At 41.4% G+C, this 23,816-nt stretch overlaps 1 protein-coding gene across 8 annotated transcripts in view; it reads left to right on the top strand.

Moving 5' to 3' along the window:
* Positions 1-23,815, top strand: part of marchf8 (membrane-associated ring finger (C3HC4) 8) — a 99,268-nt gene extending 75,453 nt beyond the window's left edge. For 5 of the 8 annotated variants that reach the window (XM_086259499.1, XM_086259500.1, XM_086259502.1 and 2 more), the window contains 6 exons: positions 6,476-6,555; positions 6,947-7,876; positions 14,245-14,425; positions 16,447-16,582; positions 18,768-18,782; positions 20,593-23,815. In XM_086259499.1, coding sequence (XP_086115625.1) covers positions 6,476-6,555; positions 6,947-7,876; positions 14,245-14,425; positions 16,447-16,582; positions 18,768-18,782; positions 20,593-20,897 — 1,647 coding nt within the window. In that variant the 3' untranslated portion in view covers positions 20,898-23,815. The remainder of the gene's footprint in view (positions 1-6,475; positions 6,556-6,946; positions 7,877-14,244; positions 14,426-16,446; positions 16,583-18,767; positions 18,783-20,592) is intronic. The other 3 variants (XM_086259505.1, XM_086259503.1, XM_086259506.1) reach the window with 3 other exon arrangements.
* The last annotated feature ends 1 nt before the right edge of the window (position 23,816 follows it).

Here is a 23,816-nt window from a genome sequence, read left to right as displayed (position 1 = left end):
CCCCAGCTCGACACAGTCATACAGCCAGAATAATCCGAATGCTACAACATCTAAAGCATTCGTTCATTTTTTTAAAGCACCTGCTCTCGTTTTACACGGATAACCTGGCAGGGATGCGTTTGGCCTTTTTGGCTTTCCCAGTATTTATTTATTTATTTATTTATTTATTTATTGCTGTTTTCTTTAATCGAACAGCTTTTCTGAAGATGACTCAGAAATAAATCTTATTTCTAGCTATCCTGTTGCTCCCCCTGGAATACCTGTCACAAGGAATACACACACCGGGAGAGAGAGATTTATACGATGTCAGGAAAACAAGCAGCCAAATATGGCCGGGGGCTCATTTGTTTCATAAAGGTGATATTGCCTCCATCAGTGAACTTGTCATTGAGGGGCGCTGAGCTGTGTGGTCGTGGATATGAAGGTATACGCGTATCCACGACCATAAACTCATCATCTCACTTGTCCCCGGTGCTTGTTTGTTCATTGAGTCCTTTCTTCCATCAAGCCGAGCCTGAGAATCGTGAAAGAAAGGCAGTGTTGAGGGGAGATAATCAACATTTCTTTGTTAAATTTAACCATTATCGGTGATAAACTTGTCTGAAAAAACACGGGCTTTTCTGATGTAGGCTGAGGATTGCCTCCTGATTTGGCGTGAGTTGATTTTTCCACTCAGTGAGGTCAGGAGGCTTAGCTGTAGCCCTTTCTCTCTTTAGCACAGTGCCAGGGTGCTGTGTGATGCCTCCTACATGGTTTGGGAAGGAATTATAGTATTACAGTCCTCATAAAGACACAAAGCAGCGACTCACAGCTCAGTGGGCTGCCGCTTATAGTCGGCCAAACATCTGGTGGTGCTCTAGAATTCAAGCTGCTGCAGTTTTGGAGTTTTAGGCTCTGCAGCTGCAACATCCAACCTGAATCTGCACCTCTGATCACTAGAAGAGCCTCTCTGTTGGTCTGTTCAGCTTGGCAGACCACAAAGTCAAAACAAGGCACTGAGCCAAGCTACTATTTTGATAAAAATGAGCACATAGTTTTTGTGTTCAATCTGGCACATTACTTATTTCTGAGCGTTTCTGCTGAAGCAGGGCCTGGTCCCTGAAAAATGACTGAATGCTGTAAAATGACACCTGTGGAGGGTGGGCACAAATAATATAAACAGCAATGGAAATGAACTTTATCTGAGAGGCTGTCACAGAAGTGGCTCATGTTGTCTGCTGTTTAGATCTCCTGCTATCATAATTTCTATGATGGTTTAGTCTTCAGCTTTTTTTCTTTCTAGTTAACTGAATCTTGCTTGTTTTTGGTTTGGGTGTTTTTGGCCTGAAAAATAAATATAAATTAATGCAAAGACTGTTTGATGATGATAATTTATATCTGTTAGCTCTCAGGCTACGTACAGAGAAGGATTATAGGAACTCAACCAAAACAGAAGCTATGGAAATGCACTTGCATACAGTCCAAAAAACCAACAGCGTGTCGAACGGCAGTGATGGAGGCATGCGTAGGTCGAATGCTCAAAGAGAATTTATCAGCGAGATGGGATATGCTTAAAAAAACATCCATCAAGATTTAAAAAAAAAAAACCGCACAGATGAGAAGGAAAAAAACAACAGAAGTTTTCGTCTGACAGAAAGCCGATGCACAAACATGAAGCTGCATTACTAGTTGATCTACATATTTCCACACACTGTGTAGATGTCACGTTACATGTGCTTCACTGCCACAAACCACGTCAGGAAGCTTTAGTCTGCATGGAAAACCCAGCGCTCTTAGAGTTCCTTGTGCTTCAGAAGCTGGAACAAAAAAATGTTGAGCAGTTTTGTTTAAAAAACATGTTTACGTTGTCATCTAGACATGGCACGGTTGTGAAAACGTTTTGGCAGGTACTTTCACACAGCCACACTAAAGAAGTACACACTAAGGAGCCCAAAGTGCAGGTTTATTAGTCAAAAACATTATTTAGGGAAAATTGGTCTCAAAAGTCATTAGACCGCTGCGTTAGCAGAATTTATCAGTATTAGTTAGCATAATTATTTTGACATTTAGGTCACAATTATGGCTTGAAACAGAAGTATTTGACTTCTTAGTGTCATAAATTAAACTAGCATCGATGTGAGGTCTGCCTGATGGTCTAACGTGGAAACAAGAGTGCGACTGGTTGAGGTTCTTGGTTCAAGCTGTGTATGATGTCCTAGTCAGTCCAGCAAACCTCCATGTCTGCAGCAGGAGTGAGACACCTTCCAGTCCCCTTTGCTTTGGAAAGAACTCCTTCCTGGACACCTTGCCTTTGGAGATGGACACTATTGTTCATCATGACCACTAATAGTGTACCCATAGCCCTCATGGGCCACCATTAGCCAAAGACCAAAGGGCTGGAGAGAAACCTCATCTACAGTTTGAAGTTTTATTTGGCCTCTTCAGCACTGCCAGTGACTGGCATGTGGTATTGAGCAGGCTGGAACTGGCAGAGAGGCCGTGTGCCGAGTACCAGAAGTGAGCCATCCTAAAGGCAAAGCTGCTGAAGGAGGTAGGATTTGCTCTGCAAAGCTTTTGCATTGCTGAGCATCGTCGGACAGGATTAGAGGAAGTCAATTAGATGAGCTACTGAAGCCTCAGAGAAAGAAACAAGGTGGCTTTGGATTAAGAAGGCAGATCCCTGGATAATTGCTACTGGGGTCTGATCAACCGGGACTGGGTTGCCGGGGAGATGGTGTCTGATGTTGACAGTAAACGCCTCATCATCCCAGGTTAGATCACTGAGGATGCTTCTGTTGCTCACTGCAGTAAATCTACTTTCAACTGGTACAGCATTAATACGGCACGAGATGATAACTGTGGTGTGAGTGAGTGGGTAGTTTCTCCTTCATCACAAGTCATTTATAGTAAACAAAGGCGGGGATGGTGATATTCAATTTAAAACTGAGTGTATTCTCTCGTTTTCAGAGCTTGGTGCTGCCACTTTGAAGCCTGTCGAAGACTTGAATAAACTGCACTGATTGCCATTTTTTTGCAAGCTCACATGAGGGCCCATTGAAACAGATGGATAGGCAAGATTTAAGAGTCTCGAGTGCCAGAAAAATGATTGGCCAATCAAGTCCATCAGCTTTCCTGCTGCCTCCTGCATAACCTGCTGCTACCAAATCACCCTTATTAAAGCTCTAATGAGTTTGTAGCTTCTCAAAAAAATAAAAATAACACCAAATCTGACAGCATTAGATTTTAGGGAGGATTGCTTTGGCGTCATACTTTGGTGATTATTTAGTATGCGTGTGTATGATTAATGTAACTAGGCTACTCATCTCGTGTTTGAGGTTTCTTATATCTGATGGTGGTGGTTGGATACGCAAGCATTTGCGGCACAGCACAAACCCATCAGCGTATTCAGCTTTGTGGGTATCAGCGCACTGCATGTAATGACACATAAGTGTATTGTATATTGCTGGGATATAAATTGCACAGCTGGAGGCCCCACTTTATATTAGCAGCATGACCTTGCAACAGCCACGAAGAAGCGAGTGAGTGAGCCAGAGAAAACTATAGAAGTATAAACTGCGGTCGTTGTAGATGGATTAAAGAAGCTCTTGATTAAAAATAGATTTTATCAAATGTTTGCGCAGGGCTGCATGAGAACGTATCTCAGCTGTAATATTCATCAGTTTTATGATTAACCTCCACGAAGGTTATAAACAAAAGCCGAGGCCGAGTTAATCACCTGCTGGCTGCAGCTTCACGTATAACGCGCAGACCTTTTATAATTGTATCGATCTTCTCATCTGAACCACGGGCAAAAAAGATAATAAACTTATTTTCCAAAATGTCAAACACTTTCGGTAAAGTTCATTTTTGTCCTGGGAAATCAAAGTTTGACAAAACATTTCAAGTTTAACTGGTCTGAACTGCATATTGTGCGTCACAATAAAAAAAACCTCACTCATGATCAAATTGATATGTTAATAATTGTTAAGCTTCAGATTAGACTACCCGTATTTTTTTGGTTACAAACTTTGACACCTCGGGTTAGGTTTGTACAGTTTTAAAGGTCAACAGTGAACTTTTGATTCTTGCCAGCTTCGTTAGGAGTTTCTCAATGGGAGCCAGTGATTCATTGCTCCTGTTAGATTTTAAAGGTTCTACTTGAAAAGGCCCCAATGGCTACGTCTGTGCAGGTTAAGGCTATCGAAGAAGGAAGGAGGCAGAGGTAATGACATGCGAGTAATAAGGTGTTTCAGGGATAAGAGAGAGTGCAACAAATACAAAAGTGAATAATTTATGCGTGGCGTGAGAGTGCGTGGTGGTGCTTGAGGAGAGAGGTTAAATTAGTGGTTATTATAATAATATGAGTTTTTTTCAGCACTCACAATAAAATAAACAGGTGTTCATTAGGGTGAATGTGAAGTGAGGCTGGATTATATCTAATTAGCACATCAGAGTCAGAGAACCATAACTGAATGGATACGTTTAAGCGCGAATCTGCTTCCTTTCACAGTTTAGAGGTTTCAAAGTGCGACAACTGTCGGTGGTGCCAAAAACCAGTTTTCAGCAGTTATTGAAGTATCATTGCCTCCAGCGTTTTTTGTTATATGTTAAACGGAGGCAGTTATTTACTCATCAAAGCAGGTCCTCACAAGAGAGAGCTGTTAAGAAAGAGCAGCTGTTTAATAGGACTATGGAGTCATGCAGGGTTTTAACGGGAAGTTAATCATTATTACCTCAACTACGTTATTGTCTGAACGCTCAAAGACGCAGTGAGTTATCTATTTGCCGAGTTGCACAGAACGTAACTAATAAAGATCCCTATCTGCTTCATTGGTCAGCCCATATTCGTATTTCCCACGATGCTTCAGGTAAACTCGGCGTTTCTTGAGTTTCATTTGAGTAGCTTTCGGTTTTTGTAGTTTATTGTGGTACTGTCTGCTAAATAATAACGCTTTAATTGTTGTCTCTCATCCACTTCTGTCTTTTCATTTTACATTTATTGGCCAGACTGCTGCCAGAGCACCAAACGGTGACCTTGAACATGAGCTGTTTAAAATAAGAGTCAAATTAAACAAGAAACAGAGGAAATAAAAGATTTAAGTAAATTACATCCCTGAGTAAGCAGTGGAAGAACAGTGAAGTGAAACAGGAGGACAGTGTGTTTAAGTGCTTTTGTGTGCAAGTGGGGAAAAAGAAGCGGTGCTGCTCATGCACAGACAGATAAACAGGATGAAAGGGCATGGCTGGAAATTGAATTTTCTATTGATTGGTGTCCGGCCGTGAGCTATAAACTTTCCTTTAGTTAGAAATTAAATCAATAGGTAATTAGTTTCTTGCTGAAATTACCAGGCCCTCCCCCCCATGTCTTTATGTTAGCAACCCAAACACTGTCTGATCTCATTTGTTATGTATCCTGTCTGAACCTGTCAATATGGGAGACTTTAGGGAATATTATCTGTATTTGAGGGAATATACTCAATCCTGTTCTGGTTGAAAGTAGGATGAAAATATCACATTTATGTTGAAGGCTTCAGTGTGGTCTGATACAACGAAATGATTGAGAGCAGTTCTACTTATTTAAAAGGAGCCACACAGTTTGTCTCGTCTCACAGATGAACTCATCTAAGTGAACGTTTTTGGAACACCCAAGTGACGCTACATAATAATAAAATATGATGTAGTAAATAATTTGTGATTCTAAATTGACCCTGGGTGTGAATTATGAATGATTTGTGAATTAGCCAAGCCGGCGACCTGTCCTTGGTGTCCCCCTATGACTCCTGGGAAAGGCTTCAACTCGTCTCATACACCTGAATTGGTTAAGTGCACTAAAATAGTTGAATGATCTACCAGGATGATCATCTGATCAATTAGATTTATTATCCTGTGAGACATAAGAGAATATTTTGCAAGTAAAACCCAAGTTGTCATAAAAAAAAATCTGAGGAAAAAGTAATCTTCATATGTTTGTAAAATAAATATTGGTGAAAGCCTTGATGATGCTGAAGGTGTTTTCATTCTAACAGCCTTGCACCTGCAGTGCACGTGTTTAAAAATTATTCTCTGTAGAAGCTGAGCATTAATCTGCAGCCTCACGTCCCCCAGCCGTGCCTCGCTCGCCGCCTCGTTCTTCTTAACTCTCGATCGGTCTCATCAGCACTTCTCTCTTCGCAGCCGCCTGTTGATATTATTTTTCTTTTTTTGCAGATTTCACCTTAAACTAGACAGATTAACTGGCAGCATTGTTTTTCCCCTCTCTATCATCTTGTGCATCAGTACACAACATGCTTTCTCTCTTTGTGTAAAGATCACACAAATGTGCTGATGGGCGCTGGCGCTGATAATTCCTCACCACGCGGAGCCACGGCCGCCACCACGGAAAATACAATCGCCTGTTGATTGATGCAGTATTTATTTAACTGTAGGGTTTCATGTTCACGTGCCTGTACTCTCTGTCCTAAACTGCCTTTTGTTCTGCGTGTGCTTTGTTTCTCAGGCTGGAAGCCCGACTTCAGTCAACGCTCCGTGCAGTTTCTCGAGGACGTCAGTTTCCCCGTCTAGCCAGGACATCTGCAGGTACCTTTCAGTCTGAATTCATGCCAAGAAATTATATTTGTCCAGGTTGATATGAACACCTGCGTGCAGTAAATGAACTTTATTTATCAGTCTATCAGTGATGAAGTTGCTTATCAGTGGGTGATGTTGGCTTAACTTTTACCCCTGAGTGGCACAATGTCACTGCTGGGAGCAGCCTTAGTTGCAAGCTGCTGCTAAATGGAGTTAACGGTAACATTAATCATCTGGTGTTTATATATCCTATTTTTCAAACTCCTTTATTTTTAAATGCATGATGTCTCTTCCATTTCTCTTTTTTGTCTTTCCCCCTACCTTTTCCTGTTGTCCTCTACCGCTGTTGTCTGTTGCGTGCTCCTTTTTCACACACAAACACGCACAATCACATCATCAGTCAGGATCAGGACACTCAGAAGCAGACAGCAGTGGTTCTTTTGAGTTCTAAGGGTAAAACTTGTCAGGGTTCAGGAGATGTTTCAGTGACCACCCTCTGCACAGACGTCCTACCTGCTTCCAAACACGCCAAACAGCGAGACTGGCTCTCTCTGCTGCGTCCGTCCTCCGTCAGCATCCGTTCCAACAACTCGCTCAGGTTTTCGGTGTCTCTGAATGACGTCGGCCAGCGTGTGGACAGTCTTTGCCGAGGTCTGCAGTTTATAGATCGCACGTGCTCTGAGGGAGAGTTGGAGCTGAAGCTCGAGCCCGCTCAGCCTCCTGACTTGGATCGAAGGGCTCACAAACTCAACTGCAAGCTGGCTGCAACGCCCACACAACAGATCCCAAATCCTGGCTTCTCAACGCGCGCCCAGCCCCACCTCGTTCCCTCCTTCACCAACAACTACAAGTACATGTTGGGCATAGCGCCCGCCAGTTGTCTCCCAACTGATCACGGTGTCCTCACCGCTCCTCATTCCAACACCCACCACCACCCCCATAACTCCCCAAGCTCCAATTTTCTTCGTCTCCTCCTTCCCTTCTCTCGATCCTCTACATCAGCCAGCCTGCAATGCTCAGACCTGGGCAGCTACGCCTCCCACCTCCACATCAAGTCCTCCAGTGCCCTGCTGGAAGGTAGCGAGTCAGGCTTGCCCTCTGAGGATTTAGTGGGAGATGACGATGTGTTTGAGGAAGACCAGCCCAGTCCTACTTCAAAAGAAACGGGTCAACCAGCATCTCCAAAATTGGTGAGAGTGGCTGCGTCAGTTGGACTTCTAGCTCCAGTGTGCTATATGGAAGGAGACAGCGATCTGGACTGCTGTCCATCCCCTTTGTCAGAGAAAACGGGGCCACTGTCACCTTATTCTCTATCCGGGGACTGCTGCAGGTGGGTGACTGTCTGGACGGCGTAATCCACACCCACCCTTCCTGTGACGTAAAGCCCAGACCACCCCTGTACCGTGACGTGGCAGTGAATCCCAGAGCCCTGTGGAGTAGTGGAGAGCTTCTCATCCCATAGCCTGTATACCCAGAAAATATCTCGTTGTGGTATTTGTAGTCTAAATCCCTGCTCAGAGTCGAGCAGTTACTCAGAAGAACCTGACACGTAGATGCTTTAATTTCCACACACCACAACACTGTCCACCTCCTCCTCAGCTGTTCCAATTCAACCCTTTTGTGTGTGACACAAATGTGCCGTAAAGTAATTTCATACCATCTAATTTCACTTCACTGTTATCTCAATGTTCTGCTGTGTTTTTCATTGTGCTGCCAAGCTGTGTTTTTAAAATATTTTTTCATTTGTTAGATCGATGAGGCAGTAAAGTGTCGTATATAGGCTGCAAAAAAAAAAAAAATCTGATTGATTTTGGCTCATAAGCCTGAGGCTTTGCAGTAGGAATAGAGGGCAATAGGACTATTATGGAATTGATAGAAGGGCAGAGGTTAGCATAGAAAATTTAATAGCACAGAGGAACAGAGTATATGTCTGAGAACTAGTGGAACAGAGAACAATAAATAGCCCGTGTCTGGGCCCACCATCAGTCTTTGTCACATGACCAATTGGATGCCGTCTTACTGCCAGAGCCAGTTCTTATTATAAAGACACATTGTGAGTAACTTTCTTACAGACCAGGTCATGGCTGCGAGGTCTCTGCAGATGAGTAGATCTTGCTGGTTGCCAAGAACGGGAATTTTAACTCCTGCTGTCGATACGAAGCGTGGCAGCACTTCACTGGATTAATGAGATCTAAAGGATTTTGAATTATATATGACTCTGTTTGTTGTCACTTTGGCTCTGGTGTGTGCATCTACTGCTTTCCAGATTTACATGTCAGCTGTGGGCCGATGGAGAAACACCAGCTTAGAAGTGGCAAAGTGAAGGCCAGAGATCAAAAGGCAGATTATTGGCTTCAAATAGCCTGGATAGTCTGACTGCACACGCACACACGCGCACACACAAACACGTTATTCCAGTTCTCTGTCAGGTGGCTTAAAACGTGAGCGCAGCTCTAATGCTGACCTCACCTATGAAAAGTATGTGTGGGAGGTTGTTTGTTTCACAGGTGACTAGTTGGTTAATTATTATCAAACTCCTTTATTGTCAGCAGTTCAGAGAGTAGTGGCTGAAAGTCAGCTGTGTGAAGGGAGTTGCTTCACTTCCTCATTAGAAATGTCACCAAGCAGATAAGTGTTTCTCATCTAGACGCATTACAAAATGGCCGGATTTGCTTTGTCATAAAAAGCTTATTCCTTCAAAGAATTCAAACATTCCTATTGATTGCATTTGTATGTTTGCTGGCTCAGGGAACCAAGCTTGACAAGGAAGCATTTGACTTGAAAATTCACCTTTCTCACTTGAAAACTATTTTTATTCCAGATACAAATAAATAAATAAATAAATAAATAAATAAATAAATAAATACATCTTGTGGTCTGGAGCCTGTCCTGTAGGGCAAGAGTTGGATGGACAGGTTGCATCTGTCTCAGCGCTAGTACAAGAGAAAGACATATCTATGGGCAATTTAGAATTACACTTTAACCAGGTAAGCACGTGTCTTTGGACTGTGGGAGGAAGTCGGAAGTTCCCAGAGAAAATCCACACAGACACGCGGACAACACGCAAACTCCACTTCGAAAGGTTCTGGCCAGATGTTGTCACATGTGTTCACAAAATTCTAATCAAAGAAAGATGTGTGGTTTTTCAAATTAATAATAACTTGCTTAAGCATGCAAGCACAACAGGAGGCTATCCTGTATAGTCGTAACCGCATGGTTCACCTTTACAGGTACACAAATTCATAAAAGCATTAACAAACTACTTTGAACCACATTGTGAACCCGTGTGCAATCATATGCATATTTTTTTCATTTGAATTTGTTTATTTGAAAGGGGCCGTGCATATTAATGAGCATATCAGTGTAAATATGCCAGATTTATCCAAAAGGCTGCTTTTCATCTGTAGTCGCTGGCAGGTCAGACAAAAAACAGTAAACAAGGAATTAAGCAGACCGTCAGACAATGTCAAACAATGTAGTCCAGACAACAAATACATCAAATTACAGCATAACATCTCATAGCAAAAAAACAGAACAAGTAAATATAAAAACTTACAACATTAAAGATGATTGATGTTATTTGTAAAATTAACGATCACTAATCTGATCCCCTTTTAGCCATCGTTTGAGATGAGTTTTAAATGTATTGCAGGTAAAGAGGTCATACATGTAGTAACTAGTTATCCGTCCCTTATTTAATCCAAACTTTTTTCCAGTATACTCACACTCTGCACCATAAATAAGCTTCATGTGTTGTTATTTTCTATGCTATGTTGTTTTCAGTGTTGTCTGTTGTTGCGTGCACTGAGAGCAAAGAAACAGCTGGAGCCCAATTCCTTGTATGTGTACGAGTACTTGGTCAATAAATCTGATTCTCATTCAGATACAGAAGTGCAAAAATATCTGTTTTTGGTAGCATAGTTTACAAAATAAGAGACATAAAGACACACACATCAGAACAGTAGGGAGTCACAGAGTGTGAGCACAAAATCTTGTCAACACATTTCTGTTTGTGTGCAGTTTTTGATCAGGCTTTAAATGAGGGGTGTGTACTCCAAATTCAGTCCTTCTCGGTCGCTGCGGCGTTTGCTGCAGGTGCACTAAGCTCCCAGCGCTTGGTTGTTACTGCGATATCTGTGATGTGGGTGTACAACCTTTTCATTACCAAATTGTAGGATTTAATTTCACTTACAGCTTTGAAAGTGTGTCGGCAGAATTCAGCCGAGGGAGCACAGTGACCTTTTCAGATGGGCCTGAACCCCCCCCCCCCCCCCCCCTTTTTTTTTTTCCTTAACCATGAACAACCTCCTAACTAAATCACAGCAATTGTACTCAAGTTTATATTTTCTCCAGTTTTTGTTTCTTTACTTTGATACATATGCATTACTGAATGCATATTTGTGGATTAGGCAAGAACATGCAATGATTTTCAAATAGTTGGCATCGATTTTAAAAGAAAATTATCAAAAGTTTTAGTTATTCCATAATCAACTAAATGTAGGATTTAATGACTCAGTTTTTAATTTGCAGGAAATTCAAATAACATTGAGCCGCAGTGGCTCTAATGTTCAAAAAAACAGCATTACAGGGTAGCTTTTAAGCTTTTAAATCTGACAGCATAAAACAGCTAGGGTCTGTGTAATTCCTTAACCTTCCTCCAACAGTTAAATGTCTCCTCAGCAAATTTAATATTCTCTTTGAAGGCAAGCGTGCTCATGCAAAGACAAACGAGTACCCGCTTAAATGATCAGAGACAAGAAAGGAGAAAGAAAAATAAAAGGAGACAGAGAGAGATTGCTTAGCTACTAAAGCCACTGAATTGATCAGCATGTCTCTGGCAGCGCTTAAACTGCGCAGACTGAAAAGAGTCTGAGAGGCAAATACTTCAGATGCCGCACATATCTTCCACAGGAAAATCTATTCAGCAGAAAAGCAAGAGAAGACAGATTAGTGGTGTCTTCTCATACACATACTTTTTTGGATGAGGGCAGAATGAGGAATAAATGGAGGGAGGGCAGTGTTTAAGCAACACATCGAGGGAGTGTGGAGTGCAAAAGACTGGCTTCATGCCACCAGAGAAAATTATAAGGAAGCAAAAAAAAAAAAGAGGAACAGGAAGAAAGCGAACGCTTCGGCAGGCATTTGAGCTTGTTTCCTTCTCAGCTTCTGGGGCTTGTCATTTCCTGACTCTGTTTGCTTCTCACATTTTAATGTTGTCATACTCGTACGGCGCCTCTGCCATCTTAAAACTACCGTCAAACAGGGTGTGTTGTGGACGCAAGTGATGCAAATTTAATTTTAACGTCCTAAGAGTGCACGGAATGTGCCGCTGCTGACAAAAAGTTAATTTACCTGTGAATTTCCACGCCTGGGTTATTATGTTAATCTGTTGGAATATATGGATGCGCCTCGTGTTAAATGACGAAGGTGAATGTTGCGCCGAGGCGGTTCAGCCTGTTGTGGAATCAGGTGAAAAGTTCCCTGAATGTCTCAGTGAAAGATTCCTCTGCCCTCATCCGCTCGTGTTGTTTACCGATCGCTGCATTTCCACCGCAACTCCATGCGGAGGTGTTGGGATTTTTCTGTGGTTATCTCCTCCCACATAAGAAGAATAATTTGTCAGATCTGTTTATTTCAGCAGGCAGAAATCGTTGATATAAACACCAAATGATCTACTTCCTCTGGCTTTTCTTTTTTTAAATTGAAATAGAAATACAGTATGTGTGGGATGAGAATCTGCAGTTCATCATCTCGTTATGCATGCAAATGAACACAAACAAAGCAGTCTATCCATAATCAAAAACAACAACAACAAAAAACTTATTCTAGTGATGTCGATTGTGTCTCGCCTTTCCTTTAATCCCCCAGGCCTTATTCCACTTCTTCCACCTCCTCTGCTTAAGAACCTTTGGATATGACCTATTTTTATCCACCTTTGTTCACTTTGTCTTTTAATCTTGTAACACTGGCCAGTTCAGCAAAGTCTTGAAATAGACGTCATCTCGTGTGCTCCCTTTTCTAACATGTGTGAACGCATACGTGGGCGTGCATGTGTTCCTTCATGTTGTTATCCTTCCATGAACCAGGATAAAGACAATCCCATCTGAACACCCGGCTCTCTCCGCCTCCTCCTCCTCCACCTCGTCTTCGCCACGCTTTGTTTGCTTGCATCTTCCAGCCCATAAAGACATGCCATTGCTCCTCGCAACCCACTCAGGAGAAGAAAGCATCACAGAAGACGTTCCTGGATTATTGATCTTACTGCCTGTGAAATCTGTAGGGAACAAAATGTATTTGAAAAATAGATTAATAGAACATGTGCCCTGCTTTGTGTATTCTGTACCCATTTAAGGTATTATTTGCTTTTTAAGCTACAACACCTTTAACCCCTTTATCAGGCACCCTGGTAGTCTAGAGAAAGACATCAGTCCGGCTTTTAATCAATGTCATGTTGTGGTCTAACAAGCAGCCTGATTTTGGTGCTTATTGGTTATTCACTGAGGACTGTAATCTGAAAAACCACAACAAAGTCGATGTCCTGACATTGAAGTCTAAGATCATAATAATTTTCTACTTTCTCAAGTAAGGCATGGCGTGTGATGTAACCTCCTCTCACCACTAAAACTGACAGATCCTGACTATCGTGCAGGTGAAAGTGTCCACATAGTCTGGATTTGCTCAGACCTGCCCATCAATCTGCCTTTCACTGAGTGGAAAGATTCGGACAAACATACTCCTCCTTAGTGTCTGGCAACGCAGACCAACATCCTCCATCCTATCAGACAGCATCTGATGTGTGTGATGTTGGAGTGGTGGACTCCTTCAAGTCAGTCTATTGGAAAAGTGATTGGTTCCTCTCACTGACAACAGACTGTCCAGCAGTCATTAGAGGCAACAGACGCCTAATCGAATGTTCCAGCTGTCGGTGTCTGTACTCGAGGCTTTCCAGGCATCTACGGGGACTGGACACAGCATCACAAACACCTGTTAAAGAGAATATAGCTGCTTCCTGTAGTATTTTTAACGAATATCGTGTTCATGTGGTTATTTTTTGGCCAACATTTGTTAGGTGTTAAAAGTGCAACAACTCCAAGGCACGTCAGCCTTCATCAGCGTTCGTAGCAGTGCATTGCAGCATTGCAGCGATACACAAACAGACGTATTTGTCATGGACTGTATTACAGTAATTAAAAAACTCACATATTTATAACATTTATTACCTCTTGTCTGACAATGAAACTCAGTGCTGTACAGCTACAGAGCGAAATGACATTAAAAGTGTTCAGTTTTGCACGGAAACACAAAAAACGCAGGAGATGAGTTTCTCAAAATGTTGTTTGGACTTGCAAATGAATCTATTTAGTTTGTCTTTACTGGGTTTACTCATGTGGGACATGAATTCTCTGCTGTGACAAGGGTGTTAATTTTGTTTTCTCTGTTTGTGAAATCATATTCTCACCTGTTTACCTAAAGCTGTTGTAGGTGTGGAAAAATCAGTTGCATATTGTGCTCTTGGCGATGCTACTCCAGCTTTGCTGACGTGCAGTCTTATATTACACAACTCCCAAGTTTTCTCAGTGTGTCGCCTTCGCCTGCCAACTTTTCCCGTTTTGATCTTTCCCCTCTCTCCCATCTTGCTCCTGTTACTAGCTGTCTAGCCTGTAGCTTAGTGTTGACTGTATTCTCTGCCTCCCGCAGGATTTGTCACTGCGAAGGGGATGACGAGAGCCCTCTGATCACACCATGCCACTGCACAGGGAGCTTGCGCTTTGTCCACCAGTCCTGTCTACAGCAGTGGATCAAGAGCTCTGACACTCGTTGCTGTGAGCTGTGTAAATACGAGTTCATCATGGAGACTAAACTCAAACCACTGCGCAAGGTAAGCTGGTTAGGTGTGTGCATATTTGGCTGTTAAGCAGTTCAGCCTCAGTTATTAAAGTCACAGTCTTGTCTCTGCGTCCTAACTTAGCTCACATCACTCCTTTGTTGTGAAGCGAAAAATACCAAAAAACTATCTCCAGTCTTGTCGTGCAGACACAAGAGCACAATAAGCCATTTTCATAAGCAAACCACTTGTCCGGGTGGTTGTGATCCCTTTCAGTGGTTTAGAGGCAGTCCACGTTCCTGAAAGGCTCTTATCAATCACTGTGGCCTGAAGATAGCAGGACACTCTAATTAAAATTCCTCCACCCTTCATTAGCTGCACAAAAGGCCTTAAACAAATGCTCTGCTGTTAATAGCTTCCGAATCCCATGGGTGAATATTGAAGTTGTTCATGTGTGAGTGCACAAGGAAATTTGAGATGAGAGGCGGATGTTGTTGTCAGTATGAAAGTTTTTATTAAAGAGTGCTTGATGTCATGTTGTTCGGCAACACCCGCGTCTTATTAAAGTGACCCTGCAATTATTCATCACTGAATTCATTATTATGGATTTGGATGTTTGGGAAAGCTACACAAAGCTATCTGACAGTACAGATATCATGTGATTTCTTTTTAGTGCTGGGCAGATTTCTGGCATTTATTTTAGTGCAGCCAATGATTGACCAGGTGCTCCACAGTTATCTGAGCTTCCTGGCAGGTAGCAGGGTATATCACCTGGATGCTGCATGCCATGCTCTTCTCTATCTCATTAACCCTGCCAGGAAGCATTGTGTAACACTGGATTTTGCTGACAGGAGCTGAATAAAAAAGGCCTTTATGGTACTTTCACATCTGGGAAAAACAGTAGGTGAAGACTGCAGCACAACCAAAATTTATTGCGATTGTGTGCAATGAACTTGCAATCTTGTGGCTGTCGAAATGGCTGCTCTGAAGACGGGGACCAGGTCGGCAACCAGTTGCAATCAGTTGCCATCTTCGAAGTGATAAAACTCCAATAAGCATGGGATCAAGCTGCCTATTGCATGCAATCTATATGTATTAATACGGCAATTAACCAAATCTGCTGCTGTCTACATACACAGAAATTCAAACACGAAATTGCTTAGATCTGAAACAGAAATTCCTCCACAAACAGCGTCTCGATGTTATACAGGAGTATAGCCAGAATGCAACCAGTCGAGTCCGCTGCTAAGTGATCAGATTCAGGCGAGTTGCGCTCATCCATGCAGACCGACTCAGATTATAAATAATACAGCAGTGATTTGCAAACCTTCACCAGCCTGTGATTGCAGTCAGCCTGAGTCAGATCGTGATTGTTGGGAGACGAGTTGCCTTGTCAACAGTTCTTCGCCCAGAAGTTAAAGGTGTTACTTGATAAACCTCTGGGCAACCACTTGTTTCTAACCACAAGGAGGCTACCACCCTGATTTTAGTGTTTCAAACAAAAACTGTATATAAAAGATGGATGATGCCACCTTCACCTCCCTTAACTTTGCCATCAAGGCTGCCGTCCTGTTTTTTTGTGGTTGTTTATTTGTTTTGTTTTGTTTTGAATGGCCTTGCATAAGTAGCCATATTTAGATCAAAGGGTAGAGTGCTGTCATCTTATGCTAGCAAGCCTTTTTAGCAGGCTGCATTCATCAGTTGTGGAGGTGCAATACAGAGACGTATATATCTGCTAATTGGTGCTAACTAACAGACTAATCAAAGGAAATAGAATTTCACTAACCAAAGCTGGAACATGAACATTTCAGACAGACTGTCTGTAGAGATGAAAACAGTTTTTGTAGCAGAATGGAAACATGTTTTTATGACTGAAAATTGGCATTTCAGTGTAGGAGTTTTAGGGGATTGGCTCACTTTGGAGCCAGTTTCGACTGGCCATTAGAGGAATTTGATCTTTGGCTTTAGTTTTCAGCCATAGAGGCTCTGCTTAGTTTGAAAGCATGTTTCTTTTTTTATTTTTATTTTTTTTTAAATGTGTGTGAATATGCTCAAAAGTCTTCCATCTTTGGCAGTGGGAGAAACTACAGATGACGGCGAGCGAGAGAAGAAAGATCATGTGTTCAGTCACCTTCCACATCATCGCCATCACCTGTGTGGTGTGGTCCCTCTACGTTCTCATCGACAGAACAGCAGAGGAAATCAAATCAGGTCAGCACTGACTCTCACGCACACAAACAAACACTAAAACATTAATACAACATCGTCTGTGGTACATGTTTGTTTTGGATGTTATCTATTCATCCACAATTGTCTCCAAGTTGTGACTAGCACTCAAAAATATTCATCTCATTCTTTGACACTTTTAGAGATTGTTTTAGTTTAAGTGAGGCAATTTTTTTTTAAGTGATGCTGTTTTTGTGTGTCGAAGGTTAGTTTGTGGTTAATCTGACTGTAAAAGAAAAACTGTACTCAGCAAAATAACCAGACAGGAATAGTGTGCAAAGTCTGGAATTTTTTTAGCATATATGTGTGATGTGAGTGGTATGACAGCTGTGTGACAGCAGCAGCTAGTATGAGTTTGGCACATGCGTGTTTGTGGCAAAAAATTGGATGCAACAGCTGACTACACATCACACGCAATGCTTTACGTCACTGAAGTGACAAGGATATGGAAATGATTTACCGTAGGGTGATTTTTCTTATGAACTTCTTTTTGCAAGCACAGGAGTCGACCACTGTCGGCCACTAGAAAGACGGTACTTGTGCGTTGCCCTTATTTTTCATAGCTCATACAAATTTTTCTTTAAATACTAGTATAGACCCACGCTACACTATTGTTTGGCCTGTCCATATTGTTGTTGGTAAAATTAGAATAACGTGACACTTTAAATGGCTGATTTTATCCCATTGGTGGGTGGTTGCTTGGCAACATGATGACGTTGTAATTTGCCATATATAAGTCGACTTTTAGGAGTATAATTTTTCAATTGATGTAAAATGAAAACGACAAGATATTTTCTTGAGGTGTCATAGGTACATAAACAAGTGACTTTAGCCTGTTGCTAGGAGGTGCCTGACAACATGATGACATCATAATATTTGAAATAGATAAAAACCTTTAGGCTGTGTGTAGGAGGATTTGGAGGCCTGCTTATTTATCATTATGAAGCACATCTGTCTGTCTATATTTGCTGAATTCAGTCTTTATTGCAGGTTATTTACATATTCAAAGGGCTTCCGCTTCAGACCTGGTAGCTACAGCCTTCTTTTATATACAGTCTATGGACTTAGATAACTTATTATTCTGATATTTTAGACTGGAAACGGCTAGCACAGCTATATCCAAATGTAAACAAAATGTTCCTGGTTTTTACTCTTGTGTTTGATGAGCACATCAAAGTGTAGAAAATATGTAATGAGTGCTGGACTGTTCATGAAAGGGCACAGCATATTTTGGGGACTCTCAGGAAGGCTAAAAAGGGACCGTTGATCTGAACACATCAAAATGACAAATAAGTGAGTTTGTGGTGCTTATAGCGTGATTTTGTTACTTTTGAGGAAAGCTAACTGGCCACTCATGCTTTATGTAGCTTACAAACATGAGTGGTATTGATCTGAAATACAATTCCTTCAAGGTGTGCAGTTTTCTGAGCACAGCATTTATGTTTACATTTTTATATTTATTGAAAAGGGTGACTGCTTTCTTCCATCGCAATATTTCAGATTTTGCCTCTAGCTTTTTCCAGTTTTATGCGTGTGCCAAACTGGTACCTGCTGCTGGCTATAGTAAAAATGTCCAACAAGCAGGGCTTTATGGTTTTTCATTCAAATCTCAGAATAAGAGGAAAATAACACTGGGCTCCCTGAGCTGCTTCTTACAGCCATAAAAAGTGGGCATCCACTTTGGGCTCCCATCATCAGGGATAAAAATGGAGAATGCTCCTGTAATGGTGACTTGTTGTAGCATCAGCTGGCACTACCTCTGCTGCTACTCATCCCTCCCTGGCATATTTGGCACTTTCAAAACTGTGTACAGATGGAAGAGCAGGCTGTGCCTGTTAAGCCCAACCTGATGATTCAGACTTGCTACAGTCCCTGAGGGCTGTCAGGTCCAGTCACCATGGTGATGCCAAATAGTCCTGCTTGTCTGCTGCCTCACAGAACCACGGCCATTTATTTTTCTTCTAGATTCGCTCTCAAAATAAAAGGAAAGATGGATGTAAACATCTTGACGTTTCTTCTCCATGTATGATTGTGGAACAGAGCTGATGTTGATTGCATGATGAAATTGTGTAAATGTAATATCTGACATCGTTTTTAATTTCTGCCTTTTCTTTCAATCTGTTTGTACGTCTTTTGTAATACATGATACTTACACTCTTTACCCATGCAGCCGGAAGAGTCCCAGGTAAACATTTCAACTTTGACCTTTTGACTTTCACATTGTGTCTTCTCCCTCCCTTCTGTACCAAGTCCTTTTTTCAGCCACTCTTTACGTCCTTTTAATTCCCTTTTCTTCTTTGATATCCGAGTAGAAATAATCGTACTTCATCCTTTAAGGCTGGTTATATTCACACCACCTCCCTGAATGTTTCCGCCTAATGAACACAGACAGACAAAGCTGAGGAACATGCTGTGATTTATTTTCTGTGTTATACTTTGTGGCTGAAGGCTTTGATTAAAATGAACCTCGCTGACATATTCTCACACAACAAATGACACATTAATCGCTTCTCATAATGCTAGATAGAAAGCCCCTGACATCTCTGTCCAGCATAGTTAATACCACACTGGTTATATTATGTTTGCCTTCTTTGAATTGGCATTCCTCATATGAGGCACTTTTATATCTTAAACTAGCTGTTATGGTAGCCAATATGAAGAAACGGATGGGTTTCGGGCATTTTTGAGTACTTTCGCTGCCTCTTATTATTTGTTTTAGAGAGCACTGAGGCTTATTACAAATATTTATATGTCCCAGAAATTGCTAATTTATATCCTCTTCTTTGATTTCTGCTTTTTGCAAGGGTGTTATAATTACCCCTGGAGTTACAGAAATGTACTTTGCCTAATTAACTGCATATCACATTAAGCGTTTTGCATAGACAGATGCACCTTTTTTGGCAGTGTTTCCACTTTTAAAAGAGTCATTTGTTTGTTCATTTTTTGTACCAAAGGCTCCCAGCCTATCATGAAGTAGAAATGTTGCAGCAGGGTGCCACCATTTATCCCCCTGTTTCTTTGTTTCTGTTCGTCTAATTGGGCAATTCAATTTTGAACACCATGTCTGTAAATTGTGAAAAGTCTGCACTGCAGTATGGATGGGTAATATGGATATAATAATATAAGAGAGTTTCTAAAAAGCAGTCAGCTGAGAGATGTGTATAGGTTGTAGAACCAGATAAGAATTTCAGATCATTTAGTTACTTAAATATCTGAAGTCTCAACAGTGTGGAGGAGATGAGCCATTGCACACGGAGAGCTGGAGAGGGCCGTATAAGGGCTTCAACCCAGGAGCACACCTGGTACCTGCACCTTTTTCTGAGGAGCAACAACTATTGTGGCTACTCATGCTTCCCCTTTTTTGGGGGGTTGACTTGTTTGTTGTTGCCTCTCCATTGCACCTGTTAGTTTCATTTATGCCAGAATAGGTGAAATCACAGTGGTTTCTGCTTCCTTAATTTCCTTCACATTTTTGAGCAGTGTGTAAATTAATGCACACAATAAACTAAATGTTAGTGTCAGCTGCCACAATGCAAACAATATAGCATATCTGAAAAGATAACTTAATAATTGACTTTTATCCCATTGACTGGCCCCACCCACATTGCATTACCATAGAAATATGACAGGATGCTCGCTATCTCATGCGTCTCTCCATGCTCAGGACTTTGACTTTAATCCTGTACAAATTTGACTTTTAAAAAAAGGCAAATCTCTATCAGTAAATTGTTAAGATCTTGTTTGAAAAAGTAGAGCACACTGGGCAATTTGTAATAATAGTGTCTATTTGCAGTATAGAGGAATGGGAGACACAGTTTCCTGCAGCGGATATCCTCACTGCTAATGCATATTCTAGTTAAAGGATGATCTGTTGAACAATTCACTGAAATGTGATGAATTTGCAGCAGCTTATAAACAGTCTTCTCTGTGTTTGACTTGTCCACTTGTTGATATTTATGTATTTATTTATTTTTTGTCTGTTCTCTGTTCCTCAGGAATCCTGGAATGGCCTTTCTGGACCAAGCTTGTGGTGGTGGCCATCGGATTTACAGGTGGACTGGTTTTCATGTACGTCCAGTGCAAAGTCTACATCCATCTATGGAGGAGACTCAAGGCGTATAACCGGGTCATATATGTGCAGAACCGTCCAGAGACATATAAAAAGTATCCACTGGAGAAGCCCCCCCTAATGGAGCCGAGTCTGGAGAACAAAGAGGCTCTGGCCCCCAATCTGTCAGACACAAACTCCTCCCAGTACACGGAAACAGAGGACTACAGTATGGAGGTGCTTCATGTCTGACAACAGAGTCTGTGCCATTGGTTGTCGTGCACATACTCCACACCCAAACAGGCCCGCAGAGGAGAGGAACAGTCGTGATCGGTCACTGAGGAACAACCGTACCCTTTTCCCTGAAGCCAGAATGACCCACGTCCTCCACTATCACCTTATACTCCCTAAACTCCATCCACAAAGACAGAGAGGCCATGAGCTTCCCTCTGCCTACATTCCTCCTATCACACTGTATTCCTCCCTCCACCTGCATCTTTTCCTTTCCCAGGAACAGACTCTTTACACTGACTTCTGTAAATGTTGGAAGAGGCCTGGTGCAAACCACTCTGTATACACACACACACACACACACACACACAGACTCTTTAATGTACACCTCTGGGAGAGCTGGACTGAAAAGAATGGACTTGCAAAAGGCTCTGGAGGTCTACAGGTCCCCGATGTGTGGTTTGTTTGTGGGTTTTGATCAATCTGTTCTTTTTTTTACCTCCTGTGAGTGTCGGGCTAACCTGCCATGGATCAGTATGTAGCGCCATGCATCAAGATCTCTGGAACATTCCAGATACTGCCATCTCTGCGGTCTGTCAGCTCCACGCGGTCTGGATCCAGCGAGACCTGGATCCGAAGATGCATCAAAGCACTTTTTATTTTTTAGTCCCCAAAGCACATCCCACCCCTTCTTCTCATTGCCCCCTCTTTTTTTTTTTCTTGTATCTTGTACGTTGTAAATGGGGGAGAGCAAACAAACTTTTCTTCAAGTGCAACATATGCTTAAAGATTAATCCTTCTGTGGATGACTAAAAGGATTTGGGGTTAAAAAAAATGAGTCATTTGAACGATGTCAGTTGCATAACTTTGATTCAGATGATGGAAAATCTAGCCACTTGACTTCTGTACCCCATGGTGAACTTTCTGAAGGCTTTGAGAATGTAATCTTTTTAAAAATGATTTCAAAAAATTTATAAAATGAAAAAAAAAATCTTTTTTTTACTGGGAAATTGCGCTTTGTCTCGATCATAATGAGGCCCTTCGGGCATAAACAACGTCGCGCTTGTGTTTTGTTTTCTTTGTTTGTTTGTTTTTAATAGGTATTTACAGTTTTTAACATGTTAACTCGCTTGCTTAGCCATGGGACAAGCCTCGAGGAATCCACAGCTGCCTACTTTCAGTTTGTCCACTGAACTTTAACCAAAGGTTTTAACTACAAAAAAGAAACATGCTTTAGCTCCTACCCTGTTTTTTTGCATGGTTACAATCCAGCCACACTTAATCTTTTCACTTAATTAAGCAAGATTAAGGTGGAAGTGTGAAAGGATTCTTAGTGAGCATTTCAGATGAGTACTCGGTGTAAGTGTATTTTATTTGTTTTCGCTCTCTTACATGTTGGTCTACTTTAGTATTCGATCACAAGACAGCCAACTGATTTCTGGCTTAAAAAACACCTTTTTTTGCCACGTTTACTCCACAGTTAAGCATTAAGAATGACTTTGAAGTCAGTGTAAGATTTCACTGCTGCTCATTACGTTCAGAAAAACTCAGTTTCTTTTAATAAAATCAATGCAATACAGCTGCTTATTTATGGCTGTGACAGAGTCGATGTGCATCATTGCTTTTTGAGGAGCTGACTGTACCGCCATCTGCTGGTGTTAAAGTGAAGGTGCAGCCTGAGATGGGCAGCGGTTGATTTCTCAGGTCGAAGTGGGTGTTTTTTCTGGGGGGGGCTCACAGTCATTGTAAGTGCGTTTTGTCTATGTGAGAGCACAGCAATGCCCAGGCTCATGTTGAGCCTTACAGCCATTCCAGCAACACACACATTTTTCAAAAACTGTATTTGATACCAGTATACTGTCTGTGAACAATGATGGTCCAACAACGTACCTGACAATTACTGCTCAGCAGCAGCAATAAAGCGCTTTGGGGTTTTTTTGTTTTGTGTTATTTGCATACTGTATTTATGTATATGCCCCACGGAGACTTGAGATCTGGAGTTTAATATAATTTTAATACATAAATGAGCCGAGGGACTTGTTGTGTGTCAAGTTGGATTAAGACCTAGTAATGAGAAACATCTCAGATTCTTCAGTACCCGGGAGGCTCAGTGCAATTAGACAGATTTAATTTTTTAAAAAGTGCAATTACCCTTTTGTTGATGTTCTGTTCTGCAATTATGTACCGGTGTTTAAAGTCCAGGATGTCCTCTGGATAGAAAATTACTTTCTTTATATTGTTGTATTTATTTTTAACTGAAAACAGCATATTTTTGTTCATTTACACACAAAAAAGACCCTTTCATTAGTGAATTTTATGCAACTTACACTTAATTTTTCTTCCCAGACACTAATAGAAGAAAATTATTTTCAGCCCTTGTTTTGCATGTAGTCATTCAGATAATAGAGTTGCTCAAAGCTTCAGTCCTTTTTTAGTTTTTAAATTGATTGTGGTGTCTTTTTACTTTCTACCCATAGGAGCTGGCTCCTTCAATGAAATATGAGAGGAGTTTTGTTCTAGTGTGATGGCTTTGGATTGTTTCCTCTCTGAACATCTTATCCTCTTTACCGTCTTTGCGTCACTCACCCTTTACGTCCATAATCCCACGGAGCAGAACATCAACTGAGACTCTTCTCAGCCTCACTATTTTAGGCTGTCTGTTGATTACCTGGTGACTAAAATTTGATCATGTCTGGGACTAGTGTAACTTGCATAAAAGCTACATTTGTTTACTACTGACTGGACTTGAACATATATGACTGTTCCCCTGTCTTATACCATTCCGCAAGTCTGTCTGTGAATTTGCTTTGAAATAGTAACTGTAAAGAATTTGGTAAAATGTACTTTTTTGTTTTTATGAAAAATGTTGATGTGCTTTCAGTTAATTTCCCACGTTTGAACAAAATATGTAGTAATTAAAAGAACAACCAAATAAAAAAT

Source organism: Aulonocara sp. 'chitande type north' Nkhata Bay, linkage group LG13, assembly GCF_057382095.1.
Source record: "Aulonocara sp. 'chitande type north' Nkhata Bay isolate Kocher_YH1m ecotype deep benthic linkage group LG13, A_spYH_male_GT1.1, whole genome shotgun sequence".
NCBI lineage: Eukaryota > Metazoa > Chordata > Actinopteri > Cichliformes > Cichlidae > Aulonocara > Aulonocara sp. 'chitande type north' Nkhata Bay.
The sequence above is the reverse complement of the archived record's forward strand: the minus strand, read 5'-3'. Positions and strand labels throughout refer to the sequence as shown.